Source organism: Solea solea, chromosome 20 (assembly GCF_958295425.1).
Source record: "Solea solea chromosome 20, fSolSol10.1, whole genome shotgun sequence".
In the NCBI taxonomy this organism is placed as follows: domain Eukaryota; kingdom Metazoa; phylum Chordata; class Actinopteri; order Pleuronectiformes; family Soleidae; genus Solea; species Solea solea.
Window position 1 is genome coordinate 21,469,344 of NC_081153.1, and position 13,147 is coordinate 21,482,490.

The 13,147-nt window shown below is 40.7% G+C and overlaps 1 protein-coding gene across 2 annotated transcripts in view; it reads left to right on the forward strand.

Annotated features, from left to right (window-relative positions):
• Window positions 1-12,874, forward strand: part of samd12 (sterile alpha motif domain containing 12) — a 118,263-nt gene extending 105,389 nt beyond the window's left edge. For both annotated transcript variants that reach the window (XM_058618946.1, XM_058618945.1), the window contains one exon: window positions 11,361-12,874. In XM_058618946.1, the coding sequence (XP_058474929.1) occupies window positions 11,361-11,392 (32 nt within the window). In that variant the 3' untranslated portion in view covers window positions 11,393-12,874. The remainder of the gene's footprint in view (window positions 1-11,360) is intronic.
• Window positions 12,875-13,147: the final 273 nt, after the last annotated feature.

Sequence of the window (13,147 nt, forward strand, 5' to 3'; positions counted from 1 at the left end):
GAGAAAAAAGCTCCCGTCCAGGCACGAACAAAGGTCAATCGGAGTTGTGGGTGTTTCTGAGGAGCGGCGCCACGCGAGGTCGTCATTATTCACCCACAGCTCCTGGCGTCGTGTCGTGAGACTTTAAGAGGATGAGAGAAAAACGCGAGTATGCTGAGTGGGATGCATTGCGATCGCTCTCCTGATGCGCACTTCCTCACGCGGCCCCACTTTTTAACATCACTGCCGTGGAGTCATCACATTTCTACAGAGACCGAGATTGGCTGTGCCACAAAGACTGATGATCCACTTGAACCTCAGCTATACTCAAGCACTTTTCCCCCTGATCTGAAATAGCAACCAAGCGTTTCTATGCACTCTTTGAAGGCATCTCATAAGTTATGTTTTAAGAGCTGTTGACTTTGAAGATGGCCCGTTCAGTCTTGATAGGCTGCTGTATCCGCCGAGCGACTTGAATGAGATAATTGTCTTTCAAGTACACTTGGAGAAACCTCAAAAAGAATTTCCCAAGGGCAAATTGGATAGAAGAATAGTAATTGACTTGCTTTCTTCACTTGAGCACGATATCACTGGCCTTGGAGGGTTGTCCTCGCATTAGGAGTGTCGCAGTTATGCTAATTTCAAAATGTTTTTAATTCATACATGATCTCCCATTGAAACATGAGTCTTCTTCAAGGAACACATACTTGTATTTCTACAGTGACCTAAGTATAATATAAAGGTGTATAGTGTCACACTTGCCTTTAGTATATATATGTAAGGCTTATTCTAAAGCTACAATAGCCAAATCATTCTTTATATTAAAGCCATTATGCATTTATACTAATACACTAATGCAAATATATGTAAATTCTGGCTATAAACCCTAAATGCTTGAAAATGAAAATGCTATTTTGATTGCAAAGGATTTAGATTTCTGTATTTGTTCCATTTTGTGTAAATGCTAATGGAAGTAAATATAATTGAGTATTTAATGATGGCTCTTTAAATAGTTTTTTTTAAAAGAAATAGTTTAATTTAAGAATCATAATCATTGCCTTTAGCTGTAAACATTAATGCTGTCTGACAACTGAAAACTCTATTAATGATGGTTTATGAGTAAACTGCTGAGGTTTGGTTTGATGACTTTGTCTTCACAGAGGGAGAATATTGATAAATAAGCAGATGAGTGTAATCATGACAGTATTTGTGACTGCAGACTATCACTGTAGGTCATACAAGAAAAGTGAGTTCCTATGTAATTCATTCCTATGTAAATGAGTGTAAACAAGAATAAGCTGTAGATAAATGTTAAATTATTAACCACACTTATAGTGCAGTGAGGTGTTGAGCCACACCCACTCTAATCCCATCACATAAGAAAGATAGAAACACATGAGTTACCTGACCACCAGCACAATAAATGATTACATTATTATAATCATTTTGAATGATCCTCACCATTTATTTGAAAAAAACACACTGCTTGAGTGCTAATTATATAAACATATATATATCATACATATCTGGTGCATTATGAGGAAACCTTCTTCCACTTTTAACTGATAGCATTGAGTCAAAGGGTATTACACATCTTTGTAATCAACATTTACAGCCACTTTCCAGTGGTAACATTTCCCATGATTATATTTGTGCTGCTAAACAGACACATTGTGCTTTATTTGTGATTTTCTGAAAGTGTGAGTTTCAGTGGGAATTTGAAGATCAAGACAAGGCACTGAGAAAAGGGAGAGAATATCACAGCTTGGATGAAAAGTGAGAACAGGGGAGGAAGAATCTCACAGAGACACATAATTCTATTCTCTGGGTTGACAATGCTGGATGCCGTGCTCCAGCTAAATAAATTATCACAGCAGCTATTTTTAAACTGAAGTGTAAATGCAGTAATCCTTGGAGCAGGAGCCGTGATGAGCCAACACAGAGGCCACATCAGAGAATACAACTCTGCCTTAATCTTCCTCTGCTGCCTGCCCAGCCCTTCTCTACACACACACACACACACACACACACAGATATCACTATCTCAGCACCTCTTCTTCTCGCTTTATCCGTTTCCCATTTCTCCCTCCGTCTCTTTCTTCTCACGCACGCCTTTCATATGATAAAAGCATCCTTTCTGTGTCGGAGTATTTTGCTTATCACAGAGCTCTCCACAGGGATTCCACTTTCTTTTGGGGAAAAACATCAAAAAACTAAAAAATAGCAATCCTTGAATAAGACAGGAGGCGGGAACATGCGTGAGTCACAGCGTCCTGACGTAAGATGATGATGATCAACAGCTGCACAGTCTGCATTGACCACAGACGACGAGGACAGGGGTCATTTAAATCTATTTCAATCAAATATTACATAATACATGCTATTACTTTCAAGATAATCATTTATTATTACTCTAAATATTTCGTACCAAAACAGAGCACCCTCTGCCGCTTTATGTGATAAATATCACATTAAATTAGTATTCTAAAACTATTGGGTAACACATATTCACCATTAATGAGTTGCTTATTAGCATGCAAATTAGTAACATATTGGCTCTTAATGAGTCATTATTAACACTTATTAATGCCTTATTCTGCATGGCCTTATTATACAATAACTAAGAGTTTTCCCCTTAATAACCTAATGGTAAGGAAGTTATTGTATATGAATAACGGACTTAGTGGGCTTTGCTTAGTATGAACTTTATAACATATTCTAAGTAACAAAGACTTCATTTAGAGTTATTTGGACACTATTAACACATATTATGTAAGAACAGACCATATTCATTAGGTGTTATTAAGGGAGAATAACTATTCTCCCTGATACTACCACCTTATAAAGTCCATACTAAGCAAAGCATCTTCAGATCATAATTCATATACGAAGGGAAAACTCTTGGTTAATGGCTTACTGGTTGTATAATAAGGCCATGCAGAATAAGGCATAAATAAGTACTTAATAATGACTAATTAAGCGCCAATATGTTACTAATAAGCAACTCATTAATGGTGAATATGTGTTCCCTAATCTCAAGTGTTACCCAGTATGGATAACTGTTTAAGCCAATTGCTAACAAATATAATTTACCATGAGCATGGTTGCTGGGCAGTTTTCATTATAACATGATATTGAATTGTGGGGTTTTTGTAGCCCGCACGCCACACGTTTGAGACCTCTGCTTTGGTGTGTGCCCTCCTGACGACGTTTAGCTCATGTGTCACTCGTCGTCCTCTGAGGACACGCCGTCCAAACTGTCCAACAATTCTGCAACCGGCCATCTAATGTCTCGTGTAAAAAGTTAAGGTCTGAATTTTTGACGTCGTCGTACCACGGCAACTCTGAGGACAGGCCCCTCCTCTGCTGCTGTTTAATAGCACATAATGGGGTGCCGTTAATCACGGGCACAGACGTGAGGTTTTACAAGGTTAATGACGGCATAGCCACACTCTCAGCTGCCTGTGTCCCAGTCCTCAGGTATTTATCAGTGTCAGCAGCAGGAACCTGGGAACTCTGAGAAGATGGTTCATAGTTCTCTCGCTCACCGTCTCTGGGTCAACATCCGTCATCCTCCGTCTTCATAAACTCACTTTTTCTTGCTTTTGCTCATCAGGTGTATCATGTGTCATACACACAAGAAAATGACAATAAACCACATTTTTAAAAGTGTAGCCTGTAGCAATAGGCGATATAGATACAATCTTTCATCTGATATATCTCTGATATCTGATACATATATATACTGCTTTAATTCTCTTAGCAATTCATTAGTTCAGGATATTGTCAATGAACTAATGATGTATTTGGATTGTTTCCTCTGCACAGAGCATATAAAGCTCTGCATATAAAGTTTGCTCAGTCGTCATTGAGCTGTTCCAAATGTGTTCACATAAGAACCATAAGTAAGAAACTCGACATGTATTTGCTGATGGAGGCTGCAAATGCTGCGAGATTGATAGAAATGGGAATGTAAACCAATGGTTTTTCTGTCAGATTATCTTTTCCAAGGTTGACCGTGAAGTTTAGCCGAGAATGAATAAACCCCACCAATATAATCCACATGATGTCTTGATTATTGCTTTGCAATATTACATTAAATGACCAAATGCAACTAGAGGCGTTTAGATTACAGGCTGTAATCTCATTTGCAATCGAAATAGGCAAGAAAACGCTCGTTCGCTGTTAACTGAGGTTAATGCAACTGCTAACTGAACTATTTGGGATTTACAGATCATATCACACTGTCGATATCTGATGCAATGATGATGATTTGACAAGAATTAGACTGATGATTTTATCCACACGGTATAATGGCATTGTGGGAGCCCTTTAATGTTTGTTTTTCTGGTTTGTTCATCGCTGGCTTCTTGTGTTTGGAGATTGTTTGGTCTGTTCGCTTTATGATAACTTATGTTTGTATTTCTTTAGTCGTCCTGGCTTTCTATTGTTTTCTATTGTAAGTATTGTTTTTAGTGGCTCTGTCTGTCTGTCTGTCTGTCTGTTTGTGTTTCCGCACTTGCCAATATGACCAACAGAGGCCGACAGAGGCTTGTTTTGTGTGATGGGGTGAAGTATTCCATCTGTGGTCGCCTTGCTCTGTCTCTTTCTGTGACTGTATAATAAATAAAGCTTTATAGCGTGCACGCCATATTATGCGTGCTCAACGTCTTCTTCTTCTCCAGTTTTTGTTGTAGCAGCAGTACAGTAGCGCCACATACAGGCCCGACATATGTACTACAGCATTGTACAAACACTTCTTTCCGTTTCCTTCCGTTTCCGTGTGGCTGTAGGGTCTCAGACGGATGCCGATCACAGAATCCTGGCTCAGTATCCGAGTACTGCACCGACTCATCCGTACACACATACACATGGACGCATGAAGACATCAGCGTACATGCACTGAAATAATTGAAGGCCTTGTTTTTACTGTTCCACTTTTTTTTTTTTTTCCCTCCTGTGCTTCGTCATCTTTAAGCCCTGAAGGCTCTGACAGCTCTGTGTCAGGCAGAGATACAGTATCCTGCATGATAGAGCAGCACAGTGAAGAAACAGCACCAGGCTCAGCTTGACAGTCCCCCACTGAGCAGCTGAGGCGTGTGCATGTGTGTGTGTGTGCGTGCAGTCAGTGCACGTGTTGGCAGGTGGCGCGGTACCAAGCAAATCCGACTTGACACAAGTTAGAATACCAAAACACGGGCACTTTGAGAGCAGCCATCCCTCTGTCTCTTGCTCTGCATAAAATAGAGTTATTTACTTAACCTCACTGGGTTATGCAGATGAGGAGCTCTACTTTAAAGCGATAGATGGAGAGGGAGGGGAGGGAGAGAGGGAGGGGAGGGGAGGGAAAAACTTCCCCATCACTTGTTTATGTTGTTGAAATCAGGGCAGGAAAAGAAGCAGGCAGAGTAACATGACCTATTTTGAACACTCGCAGTCTAAACACGATGTGAGCGTCACAGACACGGATACGTCTACATGCATGAACTTTCCCTCAAATAAATCATCCGAGGAGTCATGACCTCGCTGATTCAACTACTGCACCTTAGTGGTGGAAGTCCAGCAAACTTAACATAATCGATAACTAAATCAATGACAAGAGTTTATCTTGTGACCTTGTGTGATTATGGTCTGCTGGTCAGGTCGTGGCACTCAGACCGCAGCAGTGATTGTTGTACTCCAGTGTGAATGAAGCAAGAATGTGAGGATGATGATGATGATGATGATGATGATGTGTCAGGCGATCATTGACCCGTGACTCCCAGGTCGTAGCTCTTACAGGTTCTGCTTTTGTGTGTGAGCCCAGATGACTCTGCCAGCAGTCTGCTTTCGCTCTGCAGACAATGTCATTTTGGCCAAATTCAGAATCTTCCAAAAATGGGAACCAATCACAGACCTCTGGTGCGCAAGAGGCGGGCTTAACAACAGAGAAGCAACGTCTAGCAGCTTTTGTATACATCCAACACGGCGGCCACCAGAGAGATGGTTTCTTTTCTGTTGTTGCCCAGAGTTGGTAATTAATTGGCAAAACAAATCTGGATTTGCAGAATCCACTAGTACCAGAATTGAATCACATAGACACTAACAGTCAGTTGCAATTTGAGTTTCCATCTTTGAAATATTTGACTTCTGTGAAAATCACCTCGATCCATCTTTTTTTGAAGTGCTCACAAATCATGTCCACATGGAGGTCGTGACCTTTGATGAGCGTCCACATGTTTTGTTTTAATGGGTCATGAGCCAAGAAAACTTTGGAACCACTGCTCAAAGTCTGTGTTGGACGACTTCTTCCTCCGTTTTTACTGATGCAATAATAATCTGTGCTGTTTAGATGAAAACTGGGGTGAAATGGTTTCCCTGCCAATAATATCTCAACGTATTTTCTTTGATTCTTTTGCTTTTATTTCTTATCTGATCGGTTATTGCTTGGTTAGCTATTTGAACTCTGCTTTTTTTGTTTTTGGTGCCTTGTGATTTTAAACGCACCTCTGTGGTTTTCACACTTCAGTGCTTGAATCTTGAGTCGACAGTGACCTTTACAAACACGTTATCCTCCCTAATATCCATTGTTTCCTCTTTAAACTGGGGATGTGATTGAAGGACTCATTACCACTGCTTTCTGTTTCACACCCACTATATTACTGCGCTGCCCCTTTAACGTATAAAAGTGTTTTACGTCACTGACAAACCCATCACACATATGTAATAATAATATACTTATAGATTATTATCTTGATGCTGTCAAGGATGAGCATCTTTAGCAACATGTATGTATTTTATTTTATTTGAAAGGTCTCTGTTAAAAAAAAAAATTGGTACATTTGAAAAAACAAACAACAAACATTATAATCAGAAGTTAAAACAACGTTCATTTTTACAATTTTATGGAATAGAATAAAATAGAATAGAATGCTCAAATGCTAAAAAACATTTATGTATGAATGTAATCCCTATTGCTTTGTTTCTTTTCTTAAACGTGTCCATCCTTTTTATTATATGGATTTTTAATGATTCCATTTATTGACTTTAAGGGAAAAATATAAAATCTCACAGTTTCCGTCGGTGAAAAAGGGCCAACAACCTCAACACTGATCAAAGCAGGATGGACCGTTTCAGTTATGTCTCTTCCACATTCTCATTACGAGACATGGCGTCCAGCGTAATGATGGACACACACTCCGAGTGTGCTCTGATTAAACAAGCAAGACAGGACTGATTATAAAAGAATAGGCCGGAGCCTGGACCAGAGACACGAGAGACACGAGAGAGAGACACTTTGATGATGCAGACATTTTGACTGCTGGTGTGAGAAAAGCTGCTCATCTCATCAGTTAATAATAGCATATCACATTCATCATTTGTGCTGGTGGCACACGGAGGACGAGCCACTGCGGACCGCAGGAGCTGGATCTGTCTGTCTGTGTGTGTGTGTGTGTGTGTGTGTGTGTGTGTGTGTGAACACCTGAGTCTGAATCTGAGTGTGTGAATTAATAATAGATCAACTCTCCCTTTGTTTGCGACGTAAACTTGATGAATGGGCTTTGTAATTGGTTAGTTTAATAACTGGAGACAGAGCGAGTGCTCTTTGCCTCTCATTCTCACACACAGACATGCAATTACACACCGCAGAAACATGCCCAAGTTATATTCACACACACACACACACACACACACACACACACACACACACTGTCAAGGAGGCATTCACACACCGGCCCGTTTCATCGGTTGGGCAGATTATAGTAATTATGTTAAAGAAAGGATTTTCTGAGTGATTTGGTCTTTTCTGTCCTTGAAGACTGAAGCGACTGCGGCTGCAGGATGAGCAGGATGGTTTTTAAAAACAAAACAAATAGAACTGTTTAACCAGATTTAACAAAATATGTTCACATAAACATCATGAAAGCATGCATAGTTTTATGAGACCAATAATCCCTTTGATCATCATCAGAAACATCCTTTTCTATTTCACAAAGTATCCTGTATTTCAAATGTGTGTGTTTTATTTAATTGTGTGTGTAAGAGAGAGACAACACTCATTTTCTGACGTAAATTGTGTGTGTCCCTGAACTGCACCCCCCAGGCCTGCTCTCCATTCACTGCTGACTCCAAATAATGTGTGTATTTGTGCAAGTGTATACAAAATATGTGAGTATGTGAGAATCTGTGTAAACAACCCATGAAATGAATATTCAGAGTTCTCTGTGTTTGTATGACACTGCAAATAATGTAGCCTCTGGTGTCTGCTCATGGATGCTAACTAGCCTTGAAATGAACATGTCGCTCTGTGTGTGTGTGTGTGTGTGTGTGTGTGTGTGTGTGTGTGTGTGTGTACTTGTATTTACATCTTTGTGAGGTCCAAAAAACATACAAACCTATCTTTGTGGGGACATTTTGTCTGGGCCCCACGACTTTAAAGGTTTTTTTTTAAGGGACCTTAAACCTGGTTTTAGGGATAGATAGATAGATAGATAGATAGATAGATAGATAGATAGATAGATAGATAGATAGATAGATAGATAGATAGATAGATAGATAGATAGATAGATAGATAGATAGATAGATGGATGAGTGAACAATGATGAATATCTGCACAGTTCAAGTGTGTGTTTGAGTTGAGTTATAAAGCTGCAGAGGTGCAGAGGCCTTGTGTATGAAGTTATATAACAGAGTCCAGATGTTTGTATGTCAGTCAGCAGATGTGTTTTATTTCACTTGGCTGGAAAAGTTTGATGGACCGGTGTTTTACACTTGAGGAAAAGAAAAAGTTTGACTGCTGCTGCAGCTTTGAGACGTCAAAGCTGATGTCGATAACATTTGGTTTATAAAAGGTTTGATGTTTACATTTTGTAGAACACAGCAGGAGATTATCAGTTTCAGTTGAAATAGGGTCTCTGGATCGAGGATGTTGAATTTTCCAGATGTGTTGCTGCTGCTTTGTTCTCACTCAGACATTTATCTGGAAATGTAACAAGAATCTCGGAAGGGAAACGTGCACTCTCACCCCCTATATTGACTCTTCAGTGCACGTGTGAATGCAGAACAAGTGGAAATGCACACTCACTCAGGACTGAATGAATTGTGAGTAGAGCAAGTAAACAAGTCCAAGGTTCCTGTGGATTGTGACACGTTACACTTTCTTTTACCAACCAGTTTTTTTTTAAATTTGCATATATCACATTACTATTAATGTGTATTCTTATAGGACAATGTACTACTAATGCCAGGTTTTTATGACCACATTTGTACATATTTATTACTGCTTAATAAACAAAGTAGTGACTTGACTATTTTCCCTGATCATAAGTGAAATAGTGATTTGGAATGATTTGGAAAAAGTGAGTGAAAATAAAATTAAAATAAGGCGTTAGATAAAAAGCTGTTGTCGAGTTTGTGGATAAGTGATAGAGGTGCACAATATATTGCTTTGTAGTCATCATAACAATATGAGAATACCCAATAAATGGGAAAGTTTCTGCCAGCCTTACCAAAATAGTATAAGTGGACACAGAAAAACAACAAATGTAATTTAATCTACAATACAAGGTTCAGCTGAAACATTCATAAGGGACTAAGGGGGAGGAACTCCTTAGGATAAATTCAACCATTTGCAATACTTAGGCCTGCTGCATTGTTTCCTTCTAATTGAGGACTCTGAATGTTAGTACAGGAGACATTTGCACCATGGTGTTACCAAACCATCTGCAGAAAAAGGGCTGAGCCACCAAGGACAGTCATGCTGACATGGGTGCTACGTTAGGGGCTGATGCTCCAGCGTTATCAACCTCGCAATAGTGGGCAGCTGAATTCAAGAGCGGTAAGGAGAGCCTTGACCAAAGGTCCGGACATCCTGCTACAGCCACCACCCAAGACAACACTGATGGTGATGGATGACACACGTATACAGATAATGAGTACAGAACATTCTACACAACAAACCTGGCATGGCAGAGGTTTCAGCTCAGTGGGCGCCACAGCTTTTGACCCGTGTTCAAAAACACACCGGCTGATTGTTGATTGTGTCGTAGGAGAACTTGGCCTTATTTTGTTTTGAAGCAAAAGTTTTCTACAAAGTTTCCTAATCCAGGATGAGTGTTGGCCTTTTAGCCAGAGACAAAAAAAGCAGTGGAAATATCTGCTGTTGAGGACTTTTTTTGACAGCCTGAGCTTCTGTAACACAGAAGTATGAAGAAGTATGTAGAGCGCAGGGAAGACGATGCTGAGAAATAAACTCATTTGCATCAACCTATAAACTTCTCAGCCCACCTTCATACATTGGCTTATAGCTTGTATTGCTTTATATCTGAGGTGTGTACAGCTCATGTTATTGCTTTATGTTGCAGGCCTCATATGCAAGAAAGTGAAACAGTCGTTCCCTTTGAACAACAGTATCTTGTTATTTCCCTTCTGTCCTTTTTCAAATGGAAGTTAAAGAGCGACTAAAAGAAAGTCTATAAGCAGACTTTTACAGCGATACAACTTCCCTGCAGCCCCGACTTTTAAAATGCTAACATGAATTTCCAGCACTGTGCTGGCTCTCCGCCCCAAGCTTCAGCTCCCATGGGTGGAGCTGAAGAGAAGAGGAAGAATGTATGAAATCACAAATCTGTTTCCTTTCTACACACGCACACACACACGCACACACACGCACACACACACACACACACACACACACACACACGCACGCACACACACACACAGGCTGTTGTCAGAGTGGAGGCTGACATGTATCTTTGTGCCTTGTCATCACATGCTCCGGCTGAGCTCTAAATGTCACTTGTCTCTCTCCGCTTCATCTGCCTCACTCATCCTGCTCGTCTTCACTCTGCATTTTAAATGCCTCTGAGTGTGTGTGTGTGTGTGTGTGTGAGTGTGTGTGTGACACTGGCATGTGCTGGTGTGTGTGTGTGTGTGTGATGGACACTCTGTTGCTCTTCTTTTGTACGCCGCCTGCGAGCACAATGATGCCCACTGCATTGATTTTCTTGTGCCATTTTATAATTATGTCTCCCGTCTTTTTATTCACCCTCTCTCTCTTTTATCCTGTCTCTCTTATCTCCCTCCTCTCTCCCTCTGTTTTTTCTAATTCCATCCCCCTGATCCATTTTTATGCTTCAGTGTGCTCGTGCTTGTTATCTCGGCACTTTCTCCATTTTTTTTCTTCCTCTTGCTGTTTGATCTCAACTTCTTAATTTCCTCTCAGTTTGGTTTTGCACTCACTTCCCACTGTTCTTAGGATATTCGCCATTGTTTCCACTCGGTGCTCTGCTGTTTTCATCTAACTTTTGCCTCCTCTTTCCACTCCTTCTAACACACACAATCCTCTTTTTTTTGTTATTTGCTCATTAAAGTTTTCTTGTCTTCTCTTTTTCTTTTTACAGCCTCCCTGGAGTGCACTCCATCCTCACCGTAGTCTGACAGAGTGGGACAGCCGGTCACAGAAACCACGCAGATGCCACCTTCCACCCACAACACCAACGTCCACCTGGTACATGATTTCCCCGGACTTCTCCCTGGACTAAGCGCAGCTTTCCACCCGCACACCTTTGCTTTCTGCCTTCAAAGACTGATCTGGAAAATTACATGACGACTTTTCCTCCACAGCCACTCCTGAAAAAAAGGCTCCCACAAGTTCTGACTCGCTGTTTCCTCGCAGTCCCGACAACTCACAGATTCCTGGAGTCCGACCAATAGTTTCCATTACAAGACGTCCCATCTCCAGTCATTTTTGACCTTTGCAGCCAAACCTCCATCATACCTCTCACACTACAACTCTTCCACTCCTCTCCTACATCCCTTTACTCCCGTTCCTTCTAGAACAAAGCCAAAAAAAAACCAGACATTTACTGTGTACCCTCGATCCAGAATCAAAGGTTTTCTTAGCGACGGTGTCATGAGAGCATTTTAAAAACAAAGCGATGCCATTGCCATGAGGTTGGACGATACTTGGAACTCTCAAAGCAACTCCTACAGTAAAGAGTGACACCTGCAGTGTAACCCACAGTCTTGTGGTCTGTAAGTGGCATGTTAGCTCCATCTTTGTGGCACACGTGTAAACACTCCCACGTCTGGTTCTGCCACATCTTCAGATGTCTGCTACTCCTCTTCCTTCTTATACTTTCTCATAATCTCATCACAGAACCAGAGGAGGATGACACGACGATGAGTATCTTTCAGTGCTTTTTCTCTCTCGCTCTCCTGTAAAAGTTCCCTTTCCATATTGTGGATCACTGTCTTTAGTGTAGACTTTAGAGCCTGAGAGAACATTACACTGTAAAAAACACTTAGTAGGGGAGTAACCACTGAACCTGGCATTGCATTAGTAACAGTTAAGTTGTGAGAAGCAATCTGAGGCGGTGAAGCAGAACCCATGGAGGGTTAGTACGTGAGAATGGAAATTCCCTCAGTGTCCCTGAAATGTCTGTGCTTGTAGGTTAACGGATTTGGGAAACCAAAAGTGGAACGGCTGAAAAATGACGCAAGGTGCAGGAGGAGCAACAGCCTCTTCCCAGAGATGTCAATGATTTGAAATTCCTCAGCACTGATGAGGAGAGGAAAAAGAAGAAATGATATCACAGATAACAAAAGAGGAGCGTTTTTCATTTCCTCCCCTCTGTGTCTCTTTATTGCTTTCTCTGCCCTCCATGTTTCTGCTTGAAGACTATTTTGAGATATATTGAAAATTGTGTAGAGAGACGTGCCGTGCGCAGACGCTCGTCGTGAAAATGTTGTGTGTGTGTACGAAGATACACTGTGTCCTATTTATCTCCCGTGAGAGAGTCAGATCTCTGCTGTCAATGTGAATTAATGGCCACTCACTGTTTATGTAATAGGTATTTGAAATGCACTTCAAAGCACACGTGTCCGTCCTGAAACTAAACAGCTGTTCCTCAGATCATCGTCATCCTCTCTGTCACTGCGTCCACGAGTGTAAATACATTATAAAATCATGTAGCCTGTATATTGACCTCTAAATATCAGCTGCTGATTACAGCGTACTGGAGTGATATTTAATAAATTATAGCATGAGCTGTTGTCACGGAAACAACATCTTTTTTTTTCCCTGGATGAGAGTTGTCAATCAGAGGAGGATTAGATAGCAGCTGTGGTTGAGATATGAGAGAGAGAGATGTAATAATAATAATCATAATAATAATAATAAAAAAAT